Source organism: Fukomys damarensis, unplaced genomic scaffold, assembly GCF_012274545.1.
Source record: "Fukomys damarensis isolate Sample0158 unplaced genomic scaffold, DMR_v1.0_HiC HiC_scaffold_24, whole genome shotgun sequence".
In the NCBI taxonomy this organism is placed as follows: Eukaryota; Metazoa; Chordata; class Mammalia; order Rodentia; family Bathyergidae; genus Fukomys; species Fukomys damarensis.
Window position 1 is genome coordinate 36891038 of NW_022900936.1, and position 16364 is coordinate 36907401.

General features: G+C 31.8%; 1 protein-coding gene across 4 annotated transcripts in view; it reads right to left on the reverse strand.

The window, feature by feature from the left end:
• Window positions 1-1453: 1453 nt before the first annotated feature.
• The window catches only part of Pou1f1 (POU class 1 homeobox 1), a 254677-nt gene continuing 239766 nt past the window's right edge, over window positions 1454-16364 (reverse strand). The window contains exons 2-7 of one of the 4 annotated variants that reach the window (XM_010602882.2): window positions 14444-14496; window positions 11479-11550; window positions 5925-6149; window positions 3782-3946; window positions 2560-2620; window positions 1454-1748 (exon numbers count right to left, since the gene is read on the reverse strand). In XM_010602882.2, the coding sequence (XP_010601184.1) occupies window positions 1538-1748; window positions 2560-2620; window positions 3782-3946; window positions 5925-6149; window positions 11479-11550; window positions 14444-14453 (744 nt within the window). In that variant the 5' untranslated portion in view covers window positions 14454-14496 and the 3' untranslated portion in view covers window positions 1454-1537. Of the gene's footprint in view, window positions 1749-2559; window positions 2621-3781; window positions 3947-5924; window positions 6150-11478; window positions 11629-14443; window positions 14586-16364 lie in introns of those variants that run through there. The other 3 variants (XM_010602881.2, XM_033755918.1, XM_010602883.2) reach the window with 3 other exon arrangements.

The window sequence follows — 16364 nt, forward strand, 5'->3', positions numbered from 1 at the left end:
GATCATCAGGCCATTGAAAAGTATCTTTTTTTGATAATATCTGTGCTCATTAGTAATAGGTCAAAACTGGTGGTTATGCACACATATACATACATGACCCTCATGAAATATGACCTGTCTTTTGCTAGGTGTTTAATTATAAAAATGTGGATTTGACAGTAATAATTTATTAAATGTTCTAAAGCAGAATTTGGCCAAAATGTCCACTTTATTAAATTAAGTTAGATAAACATTGTCATCAGACTTACAATCAAATTGCAAAATTTTGCTATTCTATATTTATGTCACATTATAGTGTACTTCTACTTGCAGGTTTCAAAGAAGTTAATTCTTATAAATGTCTTTGAGATACAATTTCCAAAATTGAAAAGTTCAATACATCAAATTTTATTTTTTTGGTACCGGGGATTGAACTAGGGTCCTTGCACTTGCAAGGCAGGACACTGAACTACTGAGCTAAATCCCGGCCCTTCATCAAATTTTTTATTAATCGTATTCTAACCAGTTCCACCAAAAGAGTGTGTGTGCGTGTGTGTATCAGAAAATGTTCTGGACTATGAGCTTTCAAAAATGGATCATATATTTTAAAAAATGAATCATATTTTAAAATTAGGCCACACCCTTCATGTTTGTAGCTATTGTTAATAATATATTTAACTTAAAAGAGTACAAGCTAGCAGCGAGTGAACACTCTCCCATACTTTGGAGAAATAGCAATGGACAATCTAGTTGTTTTTCCTCATCTGTTGTAGCTTATTGGGGCACATGACTCCATTAAACTATTTATTTATTTGTTTGCTTGTTTGTTTATGCTGGAGATCTAACCCAGGGCCTGGTACATGTTAGGCAAGCACTCAACCACTTGAGCTATATTTCCAGCCTACATTCATATTTTCTATAGCTGAACATCAAAAAGCTTGTATTTGAGAATATACAGATTATAAAGAAATGGTTTTACAAATCTCTTGAAATACTACTTTGGGCTTTGTGCTCTAAATATGAAGTTCAAAGGTATCACTTCCGATGACTGAAGTTCCAATTATAAAATTATAAGACATCTCTGGCCCTGAAGTTGAAAGCTTTCAGTCCAAGCAATCTAACTGTTAGGGCTAGTGATTGGCAGAATACTGATTAATGAATTTTCTAATTAGATCTTTCTTGGTCATATTCCTTAAATATATTAAATTACTGATTAAAAAGCTAATAAGCTGCCTTAGAAAAGAGATTTTAAACTAAAAGATCCATGTGCGTACTCATATTTGTGTGTCTGAAGACAGAGAAATAGGGAGGTTCATGCATTTTCTCCAGTTAGCATCTGGCTTAAAATCTACAATCTAGCTTCTGAGAATAAGTTTTAAAATACTATAATTTAAATTTGGATTTTCAATAAAAAATAGTGTTATACTAGAAGTTATTGGTATAAAATATTTTTTAATCCAGCCAAGTATATTCTCTGTTTTTGCTGGAGAAGAAAAAGGAAGGAAAAGTGGAGAGTTGAGGTGGGCAGTGGGGAATGGTTGTTACACAATAGAAAACCTTATCTGCACTGAAGATGCTCTTTAGAGATAGAGAATAGACTTTGATTCAAACTTGTTTTCACCCGTTTCTCTCTCTGCCTTCGGTTGCAAAACCAAACTCTTACTACTTCTTTTTCAAGATTCAGCTCTTCAGCCATCCGCATGATCTCTTGAGAGGAAGGTTTATTCTGTTCTCCAAAGTGTCTCTCCAGAGCATCTTTAGCTGCGATACTGTAGGGGTGGGATGGGGAGAGGTTGCGTAGTTTTAGAAGTTTTGGGAGAATAAAATTAACTTGATTTTTCTAGCTATTAACACGACAAATGGAACTAAAATAATGAAAATGCTTGAAAAAGACGAACATACACTTTGTTAAAAGGTAGACGCTTGTCTTATTCTGGGTAATATTGCCAAAATCAGGAAAAAGTAGATAGAGCAAGCCTCTCATGCCTCCTATGTTTATCCCATTTTGTGCCAGGAGAGGGCAGCAAATTCTCGTAAAAGGAAACAACTAGATGTTAATATCACCCCCCCCCCGTGTTTTTAATAGTATATGAAATGTCTAGTGAACAGTTGACTAGCCAAATAAAAACTTGGGTTATAGCTTTTCTTATATGTATCTCACAAAAACAAAAAATAAATGAACAGTCTTTTGGGGTTGAAATGTAAAAAGTCAAGTTTGACTTTAAGAGATAAAAATACTGAGTCTGACTAGTTTCATCATTTATAGTAAAGTGGATACTATATTGCCAGAGCAGCAACTTACAGTGAAAAGGACAGCAGAATTGACTGCTCTCTTAACAGTGATTATTTGATTTTTCATTTTTACTTTACACTTGTGAAGCAAAAATGTTCCTGAATCAAGCAATACATACCTTTCTAATGTTAAAAATCTATTTCTCACTTTAATTTTTTTATTATGTTTTTAATTTATCGTGTTTCTTTAGTTCATGCTATTCATTTTCAGTTATGTTGTGCCTATATTACACTCAAATTCTGATTTTATTTGTAAAATACTTTACTTTTAATATCTGAAAAGAATACCTTATAGTTGTTCTGCGTTTCCTTTTCCTTTCATTTGCTCCCACTTTTTCGTTGTACAGAGCTGGAATGTGGAAAAGGGATAATATTTTAGTGTTGTTTTCTACATAAACAGTGCAAAGTAAAATTATTATGCATTTTTGTTTTAAATTTTTGCAATTCGTTTTATAAAATGGAGTACTACTCAGCCATAAAGAAAACTTGAGACATTTACAGCTAAATGAGACCACTCTTCACTCTTAAGTGAAACAAATCAAATGGGTGTAAATACCATATTGTCTCTTTGGTGTGAGAAATTGTAAATGAGGAAAGTATAATAAATATATAGAATAGGAAAAAATGTTCAAGTAGGAAGAGGAACTAGAGTGGGGGGGTGAAAGGACAGACAGGAAAGGAAAATGAGTAAAGAAGGGAGAAGTGGAAACTGCTTTTGGAAATGAGGGCTGAGGAGTGGAAGAGAGGGAAGGGGAATGGAAAAAATAACCAAGATATATCATATACAAATTCCCAATAGTGAATGTGATCATTATGTATTCCGAAAATGTACCAATAAACAATAAAGAAAAAAGATAACAAAGCTAAAAAAATTGTTTTTGCAGTCCATTTTATGTTATACTCCATGGAGAAATGTTAAGGTACAAATAAATCTTAATCTTGCAACATCTTGCTGGAAATCATTTTCACCTTTTGTTAGAACACTTAAATGCTCTCAAACCTGGCTCTTACCCAGCCTTGATATTAGAATGAGCATGTAATGTTATTGTGTAATATTGCTCATCCACCAGTTGCTTATGTTATTTGGAAGATTGGTGTTTACAAACATTCTCTAACACTAAATTGTGAAACTGATTCATTCAGTTACTCCAGTACAGCAAGAGGCAAAAAAAAAAAAAAAAAAAAAAAAAAAAAGAAAAAAAAAAAAAAAAAAAAAAAAAAAAATCTAAGGTGTGTTAAAATCTTGTGTATCGCTTCGTGCTGAAATGACCTAGAAGTTTTCTTTATATAGCTTATTCTCTCCTCAGACTTTTTTCTACACTTGCATTTCATTGGCCTTCTTCTTCTTTTTTTTTTTTTTTTTTTTTTTTTTTTTTTTAACATGTAAGAAAATACTTTTTGTCTTAAAGGCAAAATGGGTATAAAAACCCTCAAACCTCTTGCTTTAATATTAGTGCAGTCATTATTTTTCAGTTAAGCTGTAGCACAGCCTTCAGAGGCAGTTTAGTACCTCCTACTTGCTCGGCTTCCTCCAGCCACTTTGATAATATCGCTTTCAGTTTGCATGCGTTTTTAAAGCTGAGCTGTAGATTTTCAAATCGGCATATTGTTGTTTGACTGAATTCAGAGCCATGAACTGCTGCCAGAGCTTCACCGACATTTGTTTGGGTGTATCCTGTGAAAAAATAACAAAGATCATTAGCTCTAGCTTTTCAGTGGCGTCAGTTTCGATCCATTACAACACAAATCTGTGTATCTGTCAGTTATTACTCTAAAAAATTATATATTTTTGTCAATTTAAAATTGTTTAGTAAGGTTCAGTGTAGGGTTTCCCAGTGCATCAAAAATTTTTTTTCAAGTTAATAAATTACTTTGTTTTTAGAAGTCAGAAGAACTCAGATGGAAACATATTTAGTCTAGTTGCATAGATGTTTTATAAACACTTCATAAGACACTTAAAATCCCTGTTTTTTAATCCTTTCTATTAAATATCTGGTGATATATGCTCCAAGATCTTTACTATATCAATGATAATGCATAAAATATATAGTGAGATATTTTTTCTTTCAAATATAAGTAAACACTTGTTTTGAGGTACCAAATAAATCTGAGCAAATATGCTATGAGGTTGTGATCACAAGTTTTTTGTATGCCTCTGAGCACATTTATTACATTATTTGGTAATGCTTCTATCTCCAGGCAATGAGCTTTACTCGTCTCAAACATCTCTAGAGTACAAGCTGAAATAAACCATCAGCATATCATTTGAAATACAGCAATATAAACAGAAAACTGAAAATGAGTATATGCCTACTGCTTTGTTTATTGCATATGGTAGTTACATATTATTTCAGGGCCTAAGACCATATACCTATATCCATAAAATTATTACATATGGTGCCCATCAATGAATACTATCGTGCATTTCACAAGTTCAAAAGTTTGAATCATAACTTCAGTGCATTTTTCAAAAAGTGTACTACATGAATTTTATCCAAGGTTATTGTTACAGTGATTTTATATTAACACTTTTCAACAGAAAATGAGCATGCCTCTGATATGGAAGTTCACAGAAGGGGAAGTACAAACACTATTAAACACAGGAAAGATACTCTTCTTATAATTAGAAGATTTTTAAATGAAATAAATGTCAATGAGGTACCACTTTTATTTGATTTCAAAGATCCAAAAGATTAATAGTGCTTTTTCTTTTAACCACTATTTATTTTCATACTCTAAGTACTGTTTTTGGTGTTAGAGATACATCATTAAGGAAAAAAAGAAAAGAAATGAATAATTTTTAAAAAGCTTCAAAATTCCTTATAATTTGAAGATAGTAAAAGATATTCTTGGTGGAAGTGAAAATTGCTATAAATTCTATAGAAACCAATTTAGCAACATCTGTCCAGATTATAAACATTCATAGTCTTTGATCAACAATTCTGCTTCTCATATTTTTCATGTATATTTGTGTATATAGGTGCAAAATGATATTGACAATAATCATTGTGGCATTGCTTTCAACAGCAAAAGATTAGAAACCACCTAAATTCTGTAAGTAGAGAACTGGTTAAATCAGTGCATTCATGAAATGAAGTTTACGCAACTCCACAAGGAAAGAAAAACGGGTTGGGGATGGGACTCAGCAGTGGAGCAGTGGCCTAGAATGCTTGGGGGCCTGATTTCAATCACTCTGCTGCAAAGCAAATAAGTAAACAAATGAATGAATATGTATGCCTAAAAATAAAAGGAAGAACGAAGTTTTCTAAAGGAATATATATGTCAGCTTTTGGGAAGAAGAAAATAATGTTGGTGAAGAGGAATGCAGAAAGGATGCATCACACCCTTTCACAATTTGGAATCATATGAATATATTATGTATTCAGAAGTTCAAATAAAATATAGATAAGAGGGATACTCCTGAATTAATCTTGAGGTAGGTAAATTTTTCACGTACTATTAATTTAAAAATCATATTTTTAGGCCACTGAAATTTAGAAGGGTATAAGTTTTTGTAGATATTCAAAAGTTAAATCCACAGTAGAGATAGTGAATGAAAATTTAGATTTTTAAACAAAGTGTGAAAAACTTCACAATGATAGAGTAATGATTTGCAAAAGTTGTTTGCCCCATTGCTCCTAATAAATGCATACCTAACTTGATTCTTCTCACTTTAAATTCGTTGGCAAACTTTTCAAGTTCTCGGATTTCTGGAGAATCCATGTCTATTGGTTCTTCAACCAGTTTACTTTTCCGCCTGAGTTCCTGCTTGAATTCAGAGGCTGTGGAGTCTTCTGCCAGCAGAGGCTGGTGTAGGGGAGGAAATCCATGACTCAGAGTGTGGTCGGGAAACTTGTAAAGACACGAAGTTAAACTGCCTGAATAAAAGAAGAGAAGGAAAGCACCTTTTTTAACTGGCCCATTTTTCTAGGAAGCAAGCGTTTTGCCTGGCAGAGCCCACTACTCTGTCAGAGCAATCTCAATTCTTAAAGGTTACTTTATATTCAGTCTTCCAAAAGAGGAGTGAGTAATTTAGGAATGGGATTATCTTCCACCTTGAATTTGCAGATACTAAAATTAAAATACTTTTTAATTCTCTGAAAAGTGTTAAGATTTCCATCACTCTTTCTTTCAAAATACCCCTATGGTTAAGGATCTGACCTAACCAGAATATATGTGTTGATCTCTGTTTCTTTAATTCATTGAATAAATGATCATGAATATTTGCAAAAAGGAAGGCACTGTACTAGGAGCTGTGCTGGTTAGCATTGTTGTGTGTGGAAAATTGATCTTGCAATATTGAAAAACCCTATTGTTTTATCAGTAAATGCTCAATTTCAAGTGGGAAATATCTTTTTTATAACAGACAAGTAAAAAGAGAGTTGTGAGATATTAAAATAAACATATGGTTAAGTAGATTTGATTGGATAGAATAACAAAAGTAACTGTAAAAGTTCTATTATAATGCCAGCAAAAAGATTTCTTGAAAATATATAATATTATGGAATTTTCTATTATTATTTATGGAAAAGCAAAAATAAGTTGCAAGGGGGTAACAATTCTATGTATGATAGGTAATCACCCATAAATGAAACATTGATTTAAGTGGCTTTCATATGAATACAAAAACTACTTAAAAGCAAATTATTACAGAGTATGTGCAAATATTGTTCTTTGAAACTTACTAAAAATACATCCTTTGCTTCTTGTAAACATGAATAAATGCATAAATATACTCACAAATCAAACACCTGAGTAATAATGTAATATACAAATCTTTCGTTAATATATCATTATGCAATACACAAGAATAGTTGTCAACAAATTACTGGTACATTACTTATATGAGAATATGTGATTATACAGTGTTTTACTATTCAGTAAAATACAGTATTTTTCTTAAAAAATATAGGAGTAAGAGATTAAACCAATATTGCTGTTTTGCGAGTGTGAAAAAAATTTCAAAGAAACTTTTTGTCTTACAAAATGCTCCTTTTACAAAGCCAAATTAGCCAGTTAAACTGTTGCATTTCTTTTACATAGTATACATAAGGTCTGAATCTGTTAGCAACACTGATCATTATTTTTGATTTCTCTTGCTGATCATAATCCTGTACTGCAAGTCAGTACAGACACTATGTTCATTTCACCTGCCATGTTCCCCATCCTTAGATAACAAGTGAGTTAGGAAAAGTATGTATTACTGTATTTGCTCCTCAATTTACAAAGGAAAATTTCCATAGAAGTAAATAACTATCTTCCAGTTCCATGATGATTTAACAGTACTCCAGTAATTAGAACCAAAGTCCACTTAGCATTAGAATAAACCACATGAAAATAATTACCTAGCTTATCTTTTAGAATCTCCAGTTAGGTAAATAAAAGGACTAATTTTTCTTCCTGAATTTAAACATTTTTGGCTACATTAAACACTTTCAAAAAAAAATTAATTATTCAAGAATGTTAAAAGCATGACCTCCTAAAATGTAAAGGTGGTTTATACATTTAAAAGGTAAGTTTGGAAAAAAATCAATGAAGATTGCACAAACAATACCATTCTCCAAGACTTGGCAGTCAGAGCACTTGATGTGCAATATAGTTTTATATTCTGTTACATAAAAGCATCCACAATTATCTGCAGGATCCCAGTTCTCCTGGAACTGAACTTACATAAAAATTCATCATAACAGTTGTAAGCAAAGCCAAACAAAATACTGATTCCATTATATGCTTCTGCATTTTTTTTGTGGGGGGGTTTCTCAGAAGTTATTGGTATGACATATATGAGAAGATATTGTTCAAATTTTTTAAAAGTATGGATTACTGAATAAGAAAAATAGGAAGAAGATAAAAGATGACGCAGATTAAAATGTTGATAGAAAATATTTCCTTAGTTGTAGACAAAGACATATTTAATGAATAGTTTACAAGCATTTGCATGCCCTCTGCAGTCCCAAGTATGTTTTCATGTTGCAGATGACCACATCACAGCCTTTCTCAATTGCTCTGTGTGTATACCTGCACAGCAGAGGTAAGAGGACAGACATACATCTTTCAAAGCAGACAATGGAGTTATAATAATCTTGATTATCCACTTTCTATTAAAAAGAATAGATGTTTAGAGGTGCTAAGTGACTGGAACAAAGTGATTAGTTAATGGTGTGGCTAATTCATTTCTACTTTTCAGTTATTCCTTTAGTTTGCTCATACTTGGACTATGAAGTAGAGTGTATTCACTTGATAATTAAAATCCTCAATACCAAGATGAAAAAAAAATTAGCTGTAACTCTTTCCTTTTCGTGAGTCAGCCTAATAGAATGCTCCAACTAAAACAACAATGTATGTGTAATAAAATCACCATACAAAAACAGTAATTTCACATCCTCTGAAATGTGGTTCAGTTCCACTTTTGTCTATAGCACCTGACACTGAGCCTGTTTTTGTTGTTGATAGATTTCTTTTGTGGACTGTGTGGAAGTGGCTGATTTGATTATTGCCTCGAGAATTCTCAGAATATTCAAATGACATAGCCGAGTTTCTATTGTGTATTTTATGCCTTTTTGCTTTTATTTCTGAGTTCCTGTATTTTATAACTCAATTTGTGCAGCTTCTCTGGGGATGAAAGCAGGAAAATTCAGATTCTCTAAGATTTAATATGCCATGAAGCAAATGCTAATGCTGAATATAAGTCAAAGTATAGATATTCTGACATATTATAATGCATATCACATTTTTAATGATATTTCACTCAAAATATTCAAATACAATCTCTATGCTTGCCATGGTTTTTCTTTCAGTGATGAAATATATTTAATTTTAAGTTTACAATGATACTTTCAAATCTTGATATAAAAAAAATGTTCCTAACTAATGTCACTAAGCCAGGCTTTGAATTGTTAAAAGTCTTTCCAGGAGCCTTTCCTTTTTAATTGCAGTGATAAAGATGTTAATGAAAGGGAGTTTGCTGAGTGCCTTCTTGAAGGAAATTGAATTGGCAAGACCTGCACTGCCTGTTGATTCTCACTGTGAACCTGCCCTGTTCCCGTTCGCTCCTAACTTGGGAACGGGATGGATGGCAGAATTCTGAGGCCAGCTGCAAATTTCCTTTGACTTAATGGGAAGGGAAGTAGTAGTAAAAGCCATCTAAAGATACTAGGGCAAGAGATTATTGGTGACTAGTCTATGATTGATTTTACCTTTGTGATTATTGCAATCAATGGACAGGGACTGGCTCTGCTGAGTTAAAAGAGAAACTAAAGCTATACCTTGCTTCCTGGGAGTCCCTGTGAATAACTGCCCTGCAGGAGAAGGCAGCATATGGTTGTGTAATTGACACTTTCTGTGTATATAATCAAAATGTTATAAAGAATAAAGAAAAGCTTTCCCCCTTATACCTCCAGTAGCTAAGTGCATATATTTTACTATTTTCTAATGAAAGCAGTTCATCATTGAAGAAGGCTATTCTCATTAACTATGAACACTGAGTAGTTAGATGGGTCATAAGTGATCAGTTTGCAAAGAAGAATAAATTTGTCTTCCCTTATTTGTTAATTATTGAAAAGAGAAACCAGAGTTTACATACAATCATTAAGAGTATCAGTCTTCATTTTGCCATAAAAAGTATGATACTGGTTTATTCAGAATTGCTGCTTGACAGAATGTAAGAGAAACTAAAATTTGTCTGAAATATTTTAAAGTTTCAAAATTTATTGAGCCTTCAGCTGAGAAAGTTTGAGAAATTGAAGATTAGTGAATTCAATTGTTCTTTTTTATTTCAAAATTGTACGCCTAGATATGCTTCTTTATTTGTTTCATCACTTATCTGGAAGGTAGCAAATTACAAGTTAGAAAAGATTTCTCCAATATGTGATTCCTTTATGCAAAATTTCTATCACAGTGTCTCACACACACACACACACACACACACACGCACACACAAAATACATTCTCGAAGTCTTAGTTTAATGCCATTAATGAGACTTTCTTTTCTGCTATAATAATAAATATAAATGATCAAAGAATTTCTTTATATCAAAGTAGAAGAATTCTGAACAACAAGCTGTGGAATTCATTAAACCATTAAAATCTTATATTTGGCTATTCCCTGAAATTAAGCAATAATTTTATCATGAGTGTACCTCATGGCCTGAATTTGTCCATTTTTTAAAATATGTGATCTTTATGCAAAATTTCTATCACAGTGTCTCACACACACACACACACACACACACGCACACACAAAATACATTCTCGAAGTCTTAGTTTAATGCCATTAATGAGACTTTCTTTTCTGCTATAATAATGAATATAAATGATCAAAGAATTTCTTTAATTCAAAGTAGAAGAATTCTGAACAACAAGCTGTGGAATTCATTAAACCATTAAAATCTTATATTTGGCTATTCCCTGAAATTAAGCAATAATTTTATCATGAGTGTACCTCATGGCCTGAATTTGTCCATTTTTTAAAAAAATATACCATTGATGTATTATGTAAGCATTGGTAATTCAATAGCTACACTTGAAATAGTGATACTTGACTTATCCAGAAAAGAAAAACATGTAATTTCATTTGTTTCAATCTTAGTAAAGACTCAGAAGCAATTCAAAAAGGGCTGCTAAATCTTGAAATAGCTATCACTAACGTCCCTGTAAATCTCTCTGCCTTCACTTAGTGTCTTACTTATTTTTGTGGACAAAATATCCCCAGAAATACTGTTATGAAAGGGATATTCCATGCAAGTGTTGTGAATGACATGATAGCTGCTAGCCATATGAGGTGGGTACTTGAAATGAAGCTAGTAAAACTGCAGAACTGCATTTTAAATTTTATCTTATTTTAGTTCATCTACATGTAAATGTGAATAGCTATACACAGTTGATGGCTACCATATAATTACTGAATGCAAGTGCGGAAATCATCAAGTGGGAACCAGCAGTGTGACAGTAACGAACTAAAAAAAAAAAAATCGTACAGAGCAGATGCAATAGTTTTCCAGTAGCATCACAGATGTTAAATGTGTAAAATAAGGCAATTAGGTTAACCTTACATATCAGGAAATATCTCAATAAGTGATGGTTTTGACCAGTAATTTCCAAGACTAACACATCAGAATTTTACATGATACTCTGATAATGACTGTCTCAGGTCCAGAAAATCCACCTGTGCCCCAAATTCAAAATCATACGTAAAGGTAATTTTCTTACCTGCCATCACTCCATAGGTTGATGGCTGGTTTCCGTAATGGCAAGAAGGAACAGAATAATGTAGTCCCGTTGCTGCGTTTCCAAACGTTGTCACCGGGAAATACATGAGCAAACATTTAGGAGTTTGGATCAAAGACAAAATAGATGGGACTGGTAAGAAAATGTGTGAGGATTCAAGACACATTCAGTTCATTTCAAAGATACACACTTATGCCAGCCTTAAAGTTACATGTCAATAATTTGTTTCACTGAGAAAAAAATTTTATTGAATACATAAACAAGGGGTTAAAGTTTGTCTAAAGAGGACTATACCCTTCATTAATTATCCTGAGGTCTGTGCTAAGGCTACAAGTGCCCCATGAAAGGCTGACTGACCAGTTTGGATTGTAACTCTGGAAGTCGCCAAATTCTTACAGGCTTCAAACATTTTAGAATTGCAATAAACTGACTAGAAAACAGTCTCTTACAATTTTTGCATTGCATAGTATTATAAAGTGGTTTTTCTCTGGAAGAATACTGAAAATAACCCCTGAATATTCTCTACTTTTGCTTATAAGCCCAACAAATTTCTAAGAGTATTGCAAAACTATTCCGGGTACAGTCATAACAATCTCAGTGCATTTAAGATGTTATGAAAACCCCGTGACACAGGTGTTTATGCTGAGGTTGAATCCGTAAGGTTTTATGTATGTTGCGCGCATATGACAGCAATTCTGATAATAAAGTAAAAAATAAATTCATTGATCAGAAAAAATATGCTAAAGCTGTGTATAAACATAATCTCATCGATATTTTATGTGCTTCATGAAATCAGTATAATTTGAAAGAAAATTTGAGCTTCTAAATTTTTATCAAGTTTTAAACACGAATCATCAAGTCGGCTTAGAGCAGGGACTATTGGCAATGAAACTGCTAGTCAATGTTTCATTGTGTATCTTATTACTTTCTGTCATGTCCTGTATACAGTGGGAGATTTTCCTAAGTATAAATCTATCTTCTTGAATTAGAGATTATCTAGTATAGAATTTGGATCCTTTTAGGATATTGAGATATAATGTAGTGATTAAAGGTACGAAGTTTGTTCATAAAGAAAAATGTGTTTTGTATCAGTATAAATTTTAATTTTTAAAAATCTGCATACATTTTCATTTTATAACGACACTGAGAGAATTAAAGTGATTTTGCAATATAATTATCACACACAAAAACACTACTATTTTAAAATTAAACAAATGAATGTTAAAAACATGTAATACTCGTGTTCTAATTAAAACCAGTATTTCTGGGGCCAGGGATTTAGCTTAGTGGTGCTGCCACCTGCCTCACAAGTGCAAGGTCCTGAGTTTGATCCCCCGTGCCAAGCAACAACCAACCAACCAAACAGTATTTCTAATTATTTCCTTGAAATTAGGTGCTCATAATTGTAATTCTGTAGGAAATAAGTCAATTTAAAATATTTAACGGAGGGCCGGGGATTTAGCTCAGTGGTTCGGTGCCCTGCCTTGCAAGCACAAGGACCCGAGTTCACTCCCCGTTACCAAAAAAAATTTTTAAAAAATAAATAAAATATTTAACAGACATTTTTGTTGCTCAATTTTTTTCTACTTCCAAGATTTGAATAATTTTTGCTTCTCTGATTTTACAAAGTTGGGTAGAGAATAGACTAATTAGTAAATACACAGCTATTTTTATGAAATAAATATTTTGAGTTGTAAACTATACCTCTTTGCTAGAACTTTATCTCAATTCTAAATTTTATTTTATTGCTGATTAGATTTTCTGTGTATACAACAGATTAAAGAAACAATGTATCACTGTCTTTATCCAAAATGTATGTAAAGATTTAATATTTAAATATATGATTAGTAGTTTAAGATTTATATATACTGTACATTTTATTAAATCACATTGCTATGTTTTTCAAAAATACGTTGAGATACTTCAAATTCAATTGTTTAATATAATTATATTATCTTTAGTAGATAAAAAATTTCTACATTAAATAATTTTCCAGAAGTCCAAATAGCTAATGTCTAGAATCTTTCAAGTTGGCCTTCAGAGTGAAATCAGACTTAAATGTATGTTTGGAAAATGTCTAATTTTAATGTAAAATTGATGTTACATATTTGTAACCAGAACATAAAGGTATCAGCTCAAATTTTGATTTCCAAATATGTACAATTTTATTCCATTTCTAAATATGCGCACATTGCATTGAAAACAAATGCAAAGTGAATAGTATGCTGCTATTTAATGGAAGAAATTTTCTCAAAGGATTTATCCATTTATAAATCAACTGAAATAGCTTGTTATTGTACAAAGAATTAATGTATTATAAAATGTTTATATTCAGACAATAATTGTGAATATTGAAATTTAATTTTTATTTAAGAAAGTTAAATGAAACAAACATAAAATCTTGTTTATACAGATTAGTTTCTTCAGAACACAATCTTGAATTCATTAACTTTCCCTCTAAATTTCGTTATGATGCTAGAATGTTTATTATAACTTAATTATTGTATTCTTTAAAATCCATTTTATTGGTATTGAGAATTACTTTGGTGTGTTTACTATAAATTTTATATATTTAGACAATAGAAAATGTAATGTAAAAATCAAACACATCTTTAATATAAAGAGGTGCCATCTATTAAATCTTGAACTATTTGAGTATTTGTTTGAACTTGTTACTTATCTGTAAATATTTCCATTAGTTTCAATGTTTTCTTACATAAAAAAGAGATTTTGTTTATTAAAGTAAAGGCCAATAATCTAAATGAGAATATTTTTTTTAAATTCTTAGGCATTTTTGCTTCTTTAATATTATGAATATTTAACCTAAAACCAATTAAATTGAAGGGAAAAAGTAAAACAAGCAGAGAGATTATTAACTAACAAGGTTCAAAGCGTCCCTTCTGAACACCTTGGGCCCAGCACGAGGAAGCCTCCCAGGGGTCAGTACCTGTAGACATCACGTTGCTGGCATGGTTGGAGACTGGCAGACACTCAGCCGCGCTGTGATGCATTATCAGAGGCAGAGTTGCAGAAGCGTCAGAATTCAAAGGTATAAAGGTATCAGCCGAAGTAAAAGATTGGCAACTCATTCCCACACAAGAGTAGAAAAGTAAGAACTGCTGCTTCCTAAATCAGTTTTATTATATTACTTATCGCAGGGCTAATTCAGTTTCTCTACCTGCATATATACATCAGGGAGGCTCTGAGGCACCGGCGGGCGCATGCTAGTATTTATACTGCAAGGAAATCCCTTTATACATGTTAATAGTCTTTTCCCAGGAGTATTGCTTTATCAATCTGAACTGTCTTCCTTTCTCAAGCAGACCTACCTGTGCCCAAGAAGGAAGCTGGTTCTGCGGTACAGATTTAAGGGAAGGGAGAAATCTAAAACTTATTTGACAACTTCAGTAAACCAAACCTTTTAGAAAGGGATCAAGAACTTTGAAAAAGTGTCTCTGAAAGAAATAATGCTACAATGAGATATTGTAATTTTTGATAACATCACTAAATGTGCTAAATCACATGAAACAAGAGAAATGCCTACTACATAATTTTAAAAATTTTAATGTTTAAATTGATACTGAGACCTCTACATATGAAAATGAATGTTATCAATTACTAATTCAAATTCAACAGTGCACATATGAAAACCATTAAAACCAATTTAATTTTAACTACAACTGAAAAAAGGTTTAAAAACAAAAACGGTGTAGTAATGTGACAGAAAATGAATCTAAGTGATTGTATCTCTCTCTGGATTTCAGTTTACTCTCCAAGAACCCAACATCCAGGAAGCTCATATTCCACTAAAGAGCCTGTGCTAACGATGGTGTCTTTGGGTGCAGACTTTTCACAGAGTATACTGACATCATAAGAGAAATGAAAAATACACACTATAAATAACTGAGTTAAAATAAGTACCATCAGGATTGCTTAATGATTATGATTTCTACAAGTAAATGAGTGACTGCAACATTATATAGCGCATGTCTACTAGGGTACTACAGTAAATGGAACTGACTTGGTAGGCATCAGACATTACTGATAAACACTAGTGCCATCCCTTCATCAGTCCGCAATTTTTTATTATGAAATGTTTCAAGACAATGTGGAATGTAATATTAATACATTTAATACTAAATTTAATATTAATAATATAAATGGGAATACAATATGAAATCACTCAAATAATTTGTTGGTAACCAGCTGATATCTTAGAGGAAAATTTGTTAAAGTTTGACCAAGTCATTGGATTTTTGTGTACAAATGCTTGTTGTAAAAATGCTAGTTTTTAATTCTAAAATTGGAGCCCCATTTTTTTTTCTAAAGAGAAAAAGTTTTAGATTATAAAAATAATTTAGTACACTCTGGCAGAATTCTGGTGACTTTTCAGAATCCACCTATATAAAAAGTGCTTTTTCTGTGTATTTATATAGACCATCTATGGAAATTAAATAAAAACAATTTTATTGGGGATAACTTATTTAAGTGGTTAAGCTAAGTAATATTTTTTCAGCTTTAAAGCTAAGTAATATTTACATGATCAGAATTTGAAAACTTCCCTTAATATTTTATATTACTGTATAGAATTATTGGAATAATATTATAAAATATTCAAGCAAAAGGTGTGGAGTATCATTAAATCTGTCCAGCAAAGAATACAAAATTGCTTAGTAATTTTCTATATTTAAAATTATAAAATTTCACTTTAAAATGTCTTTAAATAAATATTTTTTAAATATTTTAATATCTTGTCTGTGAAAGTCAAACCAGAATGATACAGTTAAGATACAGTTAAGCTAGGAAAGCTATTTCTATAATCATCTCGATACTATGTTATTCATTTACCAATTTTACTCTGAATTTTT